This window comes from Dryas octopetala, chromosome 1 (assembly GCF_963921425.1).
Source record: "Dryas octopetala chromosome 1, drDryOcto1.1, whole genome shotgun sequence".
Taxonomy (NCBI): Eukaryota; Viridiplantae; Streptophyta; class Magnoliopsida; order Rosales; family Rosaceae; genus Dryas; species Dryas octopetala.
Window position 1 is genome coordinate 10394425 of NC_141366.1, and position 14318 is coordinate 10408742.

General features: G+C 36.3%; 2 protein-coding genes and 1 long non-coding RNA gene across 5 annotated transcripts; 2 read left to right on the plus strand and 1 right to left on the minus strand.

Annotated features, from left to right (window-relative positions):
• The first annotated feature begins 896 nt into the window (after positions 1-896).
• LOC147297671 (G-type lectin S-receptor-like serine/threonine-protein kinase CES101) lies at positions 897-1578 on the plus strand. Its single transcript, XM_086237445.1, has one exon. The coding sequence runs from the start codon at positions 910-912 to the stop codon at positions 1576-1578; it is 669 nt and encodes a 222-aa protein (XP_086093571.1). The 5' UTR covers positions 897-909.
• Positions 1579-3603: 2025 nt separating this feature from the next.
• On the plus strand, positions 3604-5476 carry LOC147297672 (G-type lectin S-receptor-like serine/threonine-protein kinase At1g11330). Its single transcript, XM_086240904.1, has 6 exons — positions 3604-3745; positions 3918-4120; positions 4237-4447; positions 4562-4799; positions 4911-5061; positions 5168-5476. The coding sequence occupies exons 2-6, from the start codon at positions 3959-3961 to the stop codon at positions 5474-5476; spliced, it is 1071 nt and encodes a 356-aa protein (XP_086097030.1). The 5' UTR covers positions 3604-3745; positions 3918-3958.
• A 5287-nt stretch (positions 5477-10763) lies between these two features.
• On the minus strand, positions 10764-12891 carry LOC147297673 (uncharacterized). Of its 3 annotated transcripts, none has more exons than XR_015119931.1 (5): positions 12418-12891; positions 11565-11839; positions 11422-11478; positions 11080-11133; positions 10764-10976 (listed from the first exon to the last, which is right to left on the minus strand). It is a non-coding gene; the product is annotated as an uncharacterized LOC147297673 (long non-coding RNA). The 3 variants fall into 3 exon arrangements; XR_015119930.1 differs by having other exon boundaries at positions 11408-11478; XR_015119929.1 differs by having other exon boundaries at positions 11080-11478.
• Positions 12892-14318: the final 1427 nt, after the last annotated feature.

Below are 14318 nucleotides of genomic sequence, written 5' to 3' on the forward strand. Positions count from 1 at the left end.
AGTAACCTAAGGTAATTAAGGCAATTATAATGTTCATTCTCTATATTATCTATAGCTCAACTTTCAACAAAGTGTGTCATTTTTCTAAGTTAGTCCAAATAAATATTCTTAATTAATTAGAAGACATATCACCCTTAATTTTCTTCTATTTCGTGTATAACGGATTGCATGTGCCAGCTACTATTTCGATCCTATATATAGTAGTTCTAAGTTAGTCAATCTTTTACCAATTTAGTCTTAGAACACTCAAGCCTAACTTTCAGCCTTTCACATTCATGTCTTCTTAATCTCTGAGCCCTTGGTTGTTCACTAGTTACGCGGCAAAATCCTACAGCTGCAGCCTGCATTCAAATAGGAGAGTCATATTTATTGCAGTTTCAGTTAAGATAAAAGGTAAATTTTGCATCACATGCATGTGTGCGTGATTCTCCTTGACCGTTTTGTTTTTTCTTTGTATCTACAACCCTTTTAAAGTTTGAAGAAATTTACTTGTCGATTATGTTAATTTTCTTTCCTGATTCAGGCTTCTTATATATAAATTAAAATTCTTGGTTCCGCCGTTGCAGGTGTCAATATATGGCTAGCTGCAATAGTCTGAACTTAATTTTGTTGGTCGTCACGAGTACTTTTTCATGCATGTACTGTTCAACTTCAAGGGACACACTCAAACCAGGTGACACTCTCGATTCCTTAAGTTGTTTAAGTTCTGCAAAAGGGAATTTCAGTTTGGGTTTCTACCTAGATTCCAATAACAGTTACCAGCTAGGTATATGGTTGCTGGAACGTTCAAATCTGGTATGGCGCATTCCCAATCGATGCACACCAAGCGTACACCCAACATCATCAACAGTAGGACTACTTCTGACCTTGGACCAAAACAAAACATTGAAAATTACCCAAAAAGGTGGGATGTATCCTCTTGTGCTTGCCTCAGCTTGTCCACAAAATTGTAGAAGTAGTAGTAGTGCTAGTGTTGTGGCTACTCTGTTGGGTTCTGGCAACTTTGTTCTACAAGAAGTCAACTCTGATGATGGGTCAACCAAGAGGGTTTTGTGGCAAAGTTTTGATTGTCCTACTGATACTCTTTTGCCAGGAATGAAATTGGGCGTTAATAAAGTTACAGGCCCCACTTGGTCGCTTTCATCGGGGAATTGGAGCCTCGATTGGGACCCCAAAGGACGCCGATTGAACATTAGCCGAGCTGGGGTGGTTCATTGGAGCAGTGGAGTGTTTAGAGATGGGAGATTTGAATTTATATCACCTGATGATGTATTTGGGCTACACATGTTTAATTTTAGCGTAGTTTCAAATGCGACTCAAGACTACTTCACCTTTTCCACTCCTGTAAGTCGAAGTGAAATATCACCATGGGTGCTGAAAAAGAGTGGGCGACTATTTGCATATGGAGGACATGATATTGCACGAGCAGATTACTGTAATGGCTATAACACTGATCAAGGGTGCCAGCGGTTTGCCACTAGGACTACTGTAGATCAACAAGAAAACAGACCATCAGCTGGTAAGTCTACTAATCTTTTGAGTTCAGAAGTGATCGATTTCATATACATTCGTAACTAAATTAAAAATGACTTGTTATTTTAAGTAGGCTTATTTGCACATTTACTCCCATAAATTATAGTTTCGTTTCACTTTATCCTTTTAAAATTTATTGTCTTAATTTATTCCCTTTCCTGTGTCGACTCATATTGTTAGTGTATGAGTTAGTAGTTTATAAGTTGGCTTATTTGCACATTTAGCACTTGATTTTAAGGTTTTGTCTCAATTTACCCCCTTATATTTTTTTATCTTACATAACCCCCTGAACTTTTATTCTGTGTCTTACTTTGCCTGATTTCGTCAACTCTGTCAACACCACAGTTAAAAATGCTGACGTGGAAGGGTAATCTTGTCATTTCAGCCGTAAAATATTTTTAAAACAATATTTAAATTAATAAAATAATACAACTTTAAATTAAAATATTTAAAATCAATTAAATTTAAAAAAAAAAAAAAAAACCAAATCCCTCCCTTTCCTGCGCATGCCAGCCCCCTCCCCCTCCCTACCATTCTGGCCACCCCCTCCACCGTCGCAGTGTCGCACCTCCCCCCCAAACCAACCCAACCCACCCAACCCCGTCACACTCCTCCTAACCCCCACCCAACCCCCCTCCCTCCCCGCCACCAATCCCTGTCCACCCTCCCAACACAGCCCCGTCCACCCCACCCACCTAGCCCCCTCCCTCCCTGCCTACCTATCCCCGTCCACCACCCCAATCCAGCCCCATCCACCCCACCTACCCAGCTCCCTCCCTCCCCACCTACCTATCCCCGTCCACCCCCCAACCCAACCCAGCCCCGCCTCACCCCACCTCCACCCATTGCCCCAACTCTTCCCCGCCCAGCCAAGCTCCGTACCACCCAGCCCCGCCCTGCCCAGCCTCACCCTTCCCTGATCCTCCCCACACAGCCCAGCCCCACCCCAGATCAGCCCACCCCCCAACCAGCCCTTGCTTTGCCCCGCCCAGCCCCAACTCGGCCCACCCCCCAGGCCCAGGCCCTGCCCTGCCCTCCACCGCACCCAGCCCCAGACACCCAGCCACAGCCCCGCCCACCCAGCCCCATCGCACCCCCTACCCCCAGCCCGAACGCACCCCCACCCAGCAACAGCCTCCCCGCCCCTTTATCTTCTTCCCTACCCAGCATCAGCCCCCCTCCCCGGCTCTCTCCCCCCAACCCAGCCCCTCCCGCGCCCCACCCAAACCCCTCCCACCCCCCTCCCCCGCCCCAGCCCCACCTCAAACCCACCCCACACAATCCAGAATTTTTTTTTTAATTACAATTTTTTATTTAATTAAAATTTCAGTTTTTATATTTTTAATTAAAAAAATGTGAGAGGGTTGCCAACATGGCATATTGGGTCCCACAAATTACCACATGGCACCTCTGTGGCTGAAAAGACGAAATTATCCTGCCCCGTCAGCATTTTTAACGGTGGTATAGACAGAGTTAACAGAATCGGGCAATGTGAGACATGGCATAAAAGTTCAGGGGGTTATGTGAGAAAAAAAAATGTAAAGGGGTAAATTGAGATAAAACCTTAAAGCTAGGTGCCAAATGTGCAAATAAGCCTTATAAGTTTTAAAGTTTTGCTGTTACAGTTAGTTACTAAGAGTATATAAAGTCATGTACTCTCTCTCTGTAATACTTATATGAAGCAATGTAGTCTCTTTGGATTTTTCCTACTCTCTCACTCTCTTTCTCTCATTTTCTCATCAATCCCAACACATAATCCGAAACTGTCAAGTTTGTCCATTCTATCGTTTGAATTACTGACATCGCATCTATGTGACAGGGGGTAAATTGATGGACTAAACGGTTTTTGTGAGACATGAGAGAAATTTATTGGGATAAATTGAGATAATAAATATTAAGAGATAAAGTGAGACGGAACTATAATTTCAGAGAGTAAATGTGCAAATAAACCTTTTAAGTCTAGGGAGATGCAAGCTCTTACACATATAATTAGGAACTAACTACTTGTTTGACATAAGTATAGAGCCGGATAAGCTAGCTCTTAAACATATATCATTAGCAAATAATAATGACTAGTAACTATTACTCAATGCAGATACAAAGAAGCAGAAGTACTTGAGGATTGGCGAATCAATCCCGGCTGCTTTATTAGCAGTGGTGCTTTGCATCGTGTGCTATCTGCAACGAAGAAGAATTAAATTGTTACTTTCAGGTACCTAGATTAACCTTTAAACACAATTACTGAATGTATATATAATATGAACCTATTAGGCGTAGGTACAGATGGATCGAATTTCACACCTTTGACAATGACTATATATATATTGTTGTTGCAAATGGAAAATTTAATTTAATTTCCAACATCTATTAATCGAAATTAATAGGGGGAAACAAGACAAAGATTGAGAAGGAACTGCTTGACTTGATGGCATCTGATAGATCAACTAATAATGTCAGTGGGCTACAAAATGATGTAAAGATGAGACATGATTTAAGAGTATGTAGCTATGGATCTGTCATGACTGCCACATGCAACTTCTCCAATGAAAACAAGCTTGGTGAGGGTGGCTTTGGACCTGTTTATAAGGTAATTAAGTCTTAATTAAATCATTAAAATTAATTGTTCTATCATATTATTAACTAATATCGAAAAAATAACTGATGGTGATCATGTGACATGTTATGGATCATAATTAAATTCAGGGCAAATTAATATCAGGGCAAGATATAGCGGTGAAGAGGCTTTCAAGATATTCAGGACAAGGAACATTGGAGTTTAAAAATGAAGTGAAACTCATTTCTGAACTCCAACATACGAATCTTGTTCAGCTTTTGGGGCTTTGCATATACGGTGAAGAAAGGATGCTAATATATGAGTATATGCCAAACAGAAGTCTGGACTACTTTCTATTTGGTTGGGAGTTGGACTATGATCACTTGAATATGAGTACTTGTTTAATTAATTTAATTTATATCTCTCTCATTTCAAATTTCGACAAATAAATAAATTTTAAATTTTATTGAACAGATTCAATCAGATGCCAGCTACTAGATTGGAAGAAGCGTTTTGACATAATTGGAGGAATTGCTCAAGGATTGCTTTACTTGCACAAATACTCAAGATTGAGGGTAATTCATAGAGATTTAAAAACAAGTAACATACTACTTGATGAAAATATGAACCCCAAAATATCAGATTTTGGTCTGGCAAGGATTTTCACCAATAATGAACGACAAGCAAATACTAATAGGGTTGTTGGGACATAGTAAGTGAAATTAAAGATGTATAAGTTCTTAAGTTCTCAGTACTTTGGTTACTAATAAACATGCATTTGTATATATATGTACTAAAAATTGTTACTTGTCATTTGGTACAGTGGTTATATGTCTCCAGAATATGCTATGGAGGGACTTTTTTCAACAAAATCTGATGTCTACAGTTTTGGTGTGTTAATGCTTGAAATCATAAGTGGCAGGAAAAACAGCAGCTTCTACAATGATGATGGTGTGCTCAATATAGTTGGATACGTATGCCCACAAATCTCAATTATGATTGAAATTTAATTTCTATATGGTGTGCGCAGATTCTGGCAAATATACCCTAAATGAATATTTATATATAATCTTGTTTCAGGCATGGGAGTTATGGAAAGAAGGTGCAGGATTAGAATTAATGGATCCAACATTAGGCGATTCATGTATTAGGGATGAATTGTTGAGATGCATCCATGTTGGTCTACTATGCGTAGAGGAAAATGCAGCAGATCGACCCACCATGTCAGATGTTATATCTACGTTGACAAATGAAAGCATGTCATTACCATTACCTGCAAAGCCAGCATTCTTTACAGCAAGAAAAATGGTTGGAGCTGGTATATGTGGAGAGGAACCAGAAATTATATCAATAAATGGCGTCTCCAATTCCGAATTTGATGGACGTTAACTTACTAATCGTGTTTGGTGTGCTCTAAACCACTTAAGCTACAAGTCTTTACTTAATCTTTCACTGATTGGTATGTGGGTTGGGAAGAAGAACGATAATTCCACCAAACTGTTTTCTGTAGGTATATGCATCAAGCTGTAATTGGTTGGGCCTTTAGGCGCCCTTGTTATGCATTGTCTAGTCTTCAAAAATAAAATAAAAACGGAGCATGGATGATAAGTTTTAATTTCCAAGTTTGATGTTCAGGCGATGCTTGTTAGTGTGTTCCCTATAGTAATATATAAAATAGTATAGATGTTGTCTAGTAAATTAGTATATATAGATGTTATTAACACGTACATATTTCTTGTGGATTATAAATTTTTCTAATGGCTTAATTACTACTTTGTCATTCAACCTCTCAATTTACCACTTGAGAGTTTAAGACTTTATATGTTTTTAACCATCAAAACTTATTTTCGTGTCACATTTACCTAAATCCGTTAGTTTTGTGATCGAATAAATATGTTGAAAAGATCGATAAAAAAAACAGATAAAACTAATGAAGGCCTGTTACGATATTTACCTAAAGTCATTAGTTTTGTGAATAAATATGTTTAAAAGATCAATTAAAAAAACAAAAAATAGACAAGACTAAGGGAGGCTTGTTACAATATCATATCTCTGTGATTTGAGAAGATTGTTGTAGATTATCACATGTGCCACCTTACGTACAAAAGATGATGTTATTTTTTTATTTCAAATTATTTAGATTTCGTAATTTGATTAACCACTAAATTTAACAAGAGTTAAAATAGGGTAAAGTGAGCAAATTAGGTGAGTTATTTTTTAAATGTCCTATCACATGGATGGTTGAAAATGCCCATATTACATAATAGAAAGTTAGATGATGGAATGTGATGAGGTCAAATTAGCCCACGAGAAAAGTCCATGTGGCAAATAGTAAATATATCTTTTTTGGGTGATAATGGGACACAGCTGTCTGGTATTCCGTATTTGTGCAATTTTCCCAAAAGAGAAAAGAAATGTATCATATAACTATATAAGTTTTATAATTCTTACTAGTAACTAAAAACAGAGATGTCCATGAAGAGAAAAAGGAGGAAGAGGAATAGGAAAAAGTTCCATATATCCTTTCCGAGAGACCAATTAATAGCAATCATAAGTGGTGGGAAAAACAGAATCTTCCACAATGATGATTGCGTGTTCAATACAGTGGTAGGCAAATCTCAATAATTCTATATGATTGAATTTTTTTTTTTAATAGTGTGAACTTATGGTATATGCAAGGAGTTAAATTTTGAAATTTCGCCGAAAATTTCGTTTTTTAGGGTATGAAAATTTTAACACTAATTCGTCAATTTTTCGGTAGTATTTCGCCGAAATTATCAAATTTCGCAAAATTTTGCTCAAAAACTCAGCCGCTCAAGAACCCAGCCATCTGTCTTCTACATTCTCCTACAAATTCGGCCACCGGAGTGATTTGGGAGGGAAGAGAGAGAAGGGAGAGAAGCCACCGGAGTGATTTGGGAGGGAGGAGAGAGAAGGAAGAGAAGAGAGAGAAGAGAGAAGAGTGATGGAGAAGATGAAGATCAGATCGGGCCATCGGGGAGAGCGAGAGAGATTGGCGCAAGAGAGAAGGAGAGAAGGAGAGAGAAATGAAATAGATGATATATCATGGCGGCTGGGAGCGTGTGACACAATGGCTTTGAGCCTATATGTAACACAGTAGGAGAGAGAGAAAAGATAGGGAAGGAGAGAACCATGCAACACAGTAGGAGAGAGGGAAAAGATAGGGAAGGAGAGAACCACGGGAAGAAAAGAAAAGGGAAAGAAAAGAAAAGGGAAGGGAAAGAAAAGAAAAAAAAAAGAAAAAAAAAAAGAAAAAAAAAAGAAAAGAAAAAAAAAATTTATGGTTGATTGGGGTTTGGGATCTTTGGACAATTGAAAAAAAAAAAAGTTTGGGGTTTCGTTTAGTTATTTTTAAACTTTAATCATAATACATTTCTATATATAAAATAATAAAAAATACTCTAAAGGCCTAAATCCAAATATCTTATATTATATATATATATATCCTAAAGAATATAGAGTATATAGAGTTTAGTGTATAGATTATAGAGTATAAAGAATATACTAATTTTATTTATTCACTATACTAATTTTATTTAATAGTATTTGCCTCCAGCACGCATTATGTTCATTTTATATCACATGAAACCTACTATATAATTTGGTTTCTTTAATATTTTTTTATCAATGTTGTAGATAATATGTTAAATAAACATATGGTAAAGTTTCATTCAAAATTTCCATATTTTGATAGCAATTTTCGTCGTTTCCGTCTAATTTTTATCGAAATTTAAAAATTTTCGAAATTTTCGTCGAAATTTCTATCAAAATTTCCTCGAAATCCGAAATTTTATTCCTTGGGTATATGTCCTAATTGAATACACTTATGATCTTGTTTCAGGCCTGGGAGCTAAGGAAAAAAGGTGCAGGGTTAGAATTAATGGATTCAACATTAGGCGAATCATGTATTAGGCCGGGATCAATTGTTAAGGGTTTAGAATTTATAGAATGACACCCAATTTTCTCAGACATAAAAAATTTGAAGTTAAGATACCAAGAAATATATCAAATAACTATATATTAGGGAATGACACCCAATTTTCAAGAAACAAATTTGAACTGAAGATACCAAGAAATGTATCATATAACTATGTATTAGTGAATGACACCCAATTTTCTTTTGTTGAAAAAATATCTTAAATTCAAATTTCGTATATAATAATTAATTAATTAAAAAAGGCATCTTATTTTTTTAATATCATAAGGCTTACAGCTTACTAGACTTTGTATACTTATTTTGTCTAAATTCTTGTATATAGTTAATCTGTTTGTAGCCAAAAACAAATCTATTAAGGGCTAATTAACTTTTAGTTTTTCACACAGAGCCTCGTAAATCGTAAATATAAGAGATGGTCATGGCTGGTCCACCACCTACCTCCCAAGAAAACATGCAATTAGCAGACAAGAGTTGGCTCGACGAGAAAGTCAAAGTCATTGTTGTCGTCATCATCTTCGTGGTCACGGCTAATAAAGTTGAGGAACTCATGAACAACCGGCTCTTCATTGAGGTAATGTGGAAAGGAATCGATGTGTTTTCGTTCACGAGTAGTTAGAGCATTAATTTGCATCATTTTCTAGTTGTAGATTTATGACGAGAAATTTGGAAACTAACATATTTTAGTTTTCATTAAAGACTTTTAACCATTTGAAAATTGGAAAAATTTACAAACATGATACATATTTTAATTTGTGTTAATGAAAGATATATACTTTTATTTTGTGTCAATTAAGGACCATATTTTTTTTCAATTTTTATCTTAACTTTGGCTCGACATTATACTCATTAAAACTTCACTAAATTTAGCAAACTTATACTTGGTTTAAAGCTATGCATCTCCTCTTTACAACCATATAAAGATCACTCAAATCGGACATCTACAACTCCAGATAATTGACCCAAAAATAGGGTACCCGAAATTGTCATATCGGATCTCTGAGAAAAAATTTAGAAAATCGGACAATTTCGGATACCTTACTTTGGGGCCGATTATCAGAAATTGTAGAGATCCGATTAGGTGATCTTTATATGGTTGTAAAGAGGAAATGCATATCTTTAAACCAAGTATAAGTTTGCTAAATTTGGTGGAGTTTTGATAGGTCCAACGTCGGGCCAAAGTTTAGATAAAACCTAAAAAAAAAAATATGGTCCTTAATTGACACAAAATGAAAGTATGTGTTCTTCATTAACACAAAGCAAAATTAATGTCCTGAAATGAAACAACCATCAAAGTATGTGTCCTGTTTGTAAAATTTTTCCTTTAAAAAAAAATTTAGAATTTAAACTCTTGAGTAGTACTTAAATTCTATCGAAAAGTGCTCAAACAGTCAAACCCCCTTCAAGTAGTGTTCAACGGGTGTTCAAGCACTTTGAGGTGCTCAAGCATTATTCAATAGTCAAATTTCTCAAAAACTTTAAAAAAGTTAAAACTCTTTATTTGACTTAAATTTCGCATATATGATAGGATAAACATCCTTTAAAGCGAGTCATCCTTAACCCATTTTATACTTACGTTGGCCCATTAGACCTATTATTCATTTTGGCCCTTTTGACCTATTATTCATTTTGGCCCTTTTGACCTATTATTAATTTGGGTCTAAAATATAAGCCCAAGCAGAATCCAGTCACGCAAGTAGAACCCAAAGCCAAAACGCAACGCCGCAAGGATAGACACAGAGGTTCGGAGTCCTCATAGACAAAAAAAGAAGCAGCTCGAGAAAGATCGACTCATAGACACATAGAGAAAGAGAGAAAGAGGAAGAGGGCAATCAGAGAAGGAGAGGATATATAATGGCGTTGATATGCGTTGATATACACATCACTACAAGAAAAAACTTTACAGAGCACAAGCTTATATTTGTGTCATTTGTTTCAAAAAGCACAATTAATCATGCTCTAATGTCATTGGTAACGCTGCAGCCACGATTATGTGCTCGTGACCGGTATTGGCGTTACTCATAAAGATGAGGCACAATCTTGATATTTGTGTCACACCCACAAAGACACAAATACAAGTACTAATTGTGTCTTCCCTCTGACAATCACGTTGACAAACATGCAGACGTGGCCTGGCACGGTACTGTTACGGACATGGCACATCTACTACAAATGTGCCCAATGAGTTTATGTTTTAAAAAAAAAATAATAAACAATATATATTTTTATGAAGACCATTTTGTGTGTTAATATTTACACCTTATTATTTTGCACTTACACAATATATATAGCACATGCTATACACTAGAAATCTAGAATACTATCCTATCTACTGGAAGTGTAGTACCATTAAAACTATATGCATACATGTTATTATATTATACCATTAAAACTAGTAAAAAATTAGTATAGTGTACAACCCTATTAGAAAGTAAAACAATCATTGTAAAAATACCTAATAAAAAAGATTTAATTGCAATTAGTTAATTTCATCATAATATGCTACAAACAAATCATATAGACTAATAATGACAATCAGTACTTGATTCTATTGTGTAATCTGTTCGGAAAAAAAAAGGTATATATTAGTTACCATACTACAATTGTAATATGCAAGTACAAAACACAAGATTTACAAACCTACATATTACAATTAAATAAATAGACTATTACCAACATTTTCCTATTCTACGTAATCTTGGATGACATCAACAAGTTAAACTTCATTCCAAGTCTGCATCAACAAGTTTCAAGTGTATGTGACTTTTCCTTAGACTGAAATATTTAAAAAAAAGCAATAACATCACTCCCAGCAGGTTTGGAATTGTTTATAGCAGAAGAGAGTATTAAAAAAAAAAACAAGCAAAGGAGACAGGAAAAGTAAACCATACCTCAATAAGTTTTAACTTCCACATGGTCTCTGACTTTAAAAGCCTGTAAAAAAATAGACCAGAAAGTTAATAAGAAAATCGACCATGATCCTTACATACAGATACAAGAAAATAATAAAAAAAATTTTAAAAAATTATGTGCTTACATCTTCAGCTTTTTCCAGCCAATTTGAACTCAACTCACTAATATGGCAAAGTCCCTGTAAAAGATTGAGAATTGAGACGTCTATTAACAATACTGTTTCAACCTCATCCCTCTGCAAATATTGTTTAGAACTCTATACTTCACCTAACATAGGATCTAAGTGATAAAGCAATTCAGCATACGGGTCAATGATAACCAATGTCCAATGATCCCTATAATCCAAAAAATTTATGCATTTGCTCTATAATAAACCAACCTGCTCAGTAAAAAAAAATAAAAAGCGATAGGAAAAGAGACATGGAAAATAACCATTACAAGAAAAGCATTACCTATTTATACATACTTTATTATTATGGAAAAAGGCTGAAAATAAACCAAAGCTGCCTTTCTACATAACAAGCTGACAAAAAAAAAAACGCATAAGCTTTTGTTCATTCATCCATTCATCCAAATTGAATCAAACAGGCATCCAAAAATTGAATCAACCAGCCATCCAAAATCTCATAGAAGCTTTTGTTCACCGGAAATGTTTAATCATATAATGAGCTACTCTCCTGCTCAAGACAAGAAACCTAAACCAATCAAAACAAAATAAAGAATGATTAGCCACACTTGATAAGGAATATCATAATTTAAAAAAGTTCAAACACATTTGAATTGTGGGGTCGTTGAGGGCCTTGGGGGCTGTGGGGCTGTTTGAGGAGGATCAACCCCTTCTGTGACTGCTTCAGCTCTAGAACTCTCATCCATTGTTGACATTCCTAATTAAAGGACATTGCAGTGGAAATCAGAGGCCAACATAACTTAATAAACGAACCGTGACTAACCCATAAATACAATTTATTTAATAACACCCAACCCAAATGAGTTTTCTAGTTTACTAATCAAACAACCAAACAACATTTTAGTCCCTATGCAGAATAGAACAGAACATATAATCAAATATGCAGATAATCAATTACACGCAGATAACCAAACAACATTTTACTGATCGATGAAAATAATGCAGATAATCAAATTAAATCCCTCTGTTTAAGCCGATAATCAAACCCTAAGAAGTGAACAAAAAAACAATTATACAAAAATCCCTAATTGATTAAACAGATAAACCCTAAATTGAACCCTAACCTGCAACACCCTGATCCTAAAACAAATTGGTTTCTCAACTAAAAATCAACCCCAATCAACCTAGGCACTTCAATTGGACCAAAAACAACTCAGAATTCATTCCAATATGCTCGATTCAAGGTAAACCCGAAATGGGTACAAGCCCTAAAATTTCAAATCTTTAGATTCTCAAAATTGACACGCAATAACAAGGGGGAAGGAAAGCCCATACCTAGAGGATCATTTCTCGTAACTGGATCGAGGGCCAAATCTCGCCGGAAAAGCTCAAACTGGCCGGAGAAGCCGCCGGCCTTCTCAGCCTCGATTTACCGTCGTGGAGCGTCGGGTAGACGATCGGAGCACACCACCGTGCTCGGCTCGACGAGAGGAAGCTTCCAGGGCCAGAGCTGGGCCGCGAAGACGCCGGAAACGGCGAGTCAACGCCGGAGCTCTAAACGGGCGAAAACTGGGTTCTCAGTTTCTGCGCAATTTCTGGGTGATCCGAGACTAGGAGAAGAGAGAGGGAGTGACGACGAGCAAACTGGGCCAAACACCCAGCCTAGCCGCCGCCGGACGCGCCACCACGCGCCGGTGACAGGCGCAGCAAGGGTGAGAGGCGAGAGAGAACAGAGACGCGAGGGAGAGAGAGAAAACTGGGGAGTGAGTTTTTGTGTTTTAGTTGTTTGGGGTTTGGTTTGGGTGACCTTACAAGTAGCACAATGGTAATATTTGTGTCTTATGACAGCAACAAAGAGCATGAATCATATATTTGTGTCTTATGACCTGCCAAATAGAGCACAAATATTTGAGTATAAACTCAATTTAATATTATTTTTAATTTTATGAATAGATTTAGTTACTTCCTCAGCTCTCACACGAGTTTCAATAAAATTGTTGCACAGTAATAATATGTAAAAAAGCACGAAAATTATGTCTTATATAATAGGACACATATAAAAAAGACACAATCACATGTGCCAAATGTAACAGAACACAAATATATTTATATTTATGCCCCTTATTAAATAACATGTCACAAATTCGTATTTGTGCCCATTTTGTATGTGCCTCATGTCCCTTTTTCTTGTAGTGCATCTTACTGCCTATTGGCTGCGGCATGCTCCTATATTTAGACTCTCGAGAGTCATATTAGCCATGCAGGTGACCACGATGAAACCTTAAGAATGCATGCTACGTACTCTTGTGAATATCCAGTATCTGATTGGATTAAATATATATATATATATGTATTTTTTTTTGTTTATGAAAAGATGTCTCATTGGACTAAATGTGATGGCCATGGAGTGAGCAGCGTTGGTTTAATTTCAGTTCCTTTCGGTCAGATTGTGTAAGTTGCAATGTCTTCACTAAGAGCTGTGGAATAATTAAGCTTGCAAGTAGGCATTCGTACTGTATCTCTTTTAAAAGATGGCTCCTTATGGCTTGTCAATTTTTGCTTTTTTTTTTTTTTTTTTCCCCTCGTAAGATGGGGGTTTTAGCTAGGCCTAAAATTAAAAAGGGTCTATATTAAACAAATCTTGAGTTTATTATTTAATTTCTTCTCTTTGAGGGGTTATTTTGATGTGATATCTGCTAATTGGATATCAACCCCACTTTCCACAACATTTATAAATTAACAAATTAATGATCAACAATTTGAATAAGTGGCTGTACATAATATCATTTAACCCATTTTCATAATTTATGATAATTAAAACAAAGAGCACTTATATACCATCACAAGGCTATTTTCTATTAAATCCATGAATATTATAATCATCCATTTTTTCTCCTTCTTGAAATTATAGCAATTTAGCACGACCGCACCGAGTATAGTTCACACTCACACACAGACCAAAAAAAAAAAGTTCACACTCACACATGAAAAATTGAAAACCACCTTAATTTCCTTGATATATATTTCTAAAAAGTAGGGTTGGCATTTTTGAACCGCCTACCGACTAACCAACCGTTCCAACCAACTTTGGTTTGTCGGTTTTTGTGGTTTTCGGTGGAAGCTCGGTTGCTGGTCATATTTCCTACCAACCAACCTCAGTCGGTGTCGAGCCGGTTCTAGTGTCTAGCACTGACATTCCATCCTAACCGACCGACATCAACTTCTCTATGTCTCAA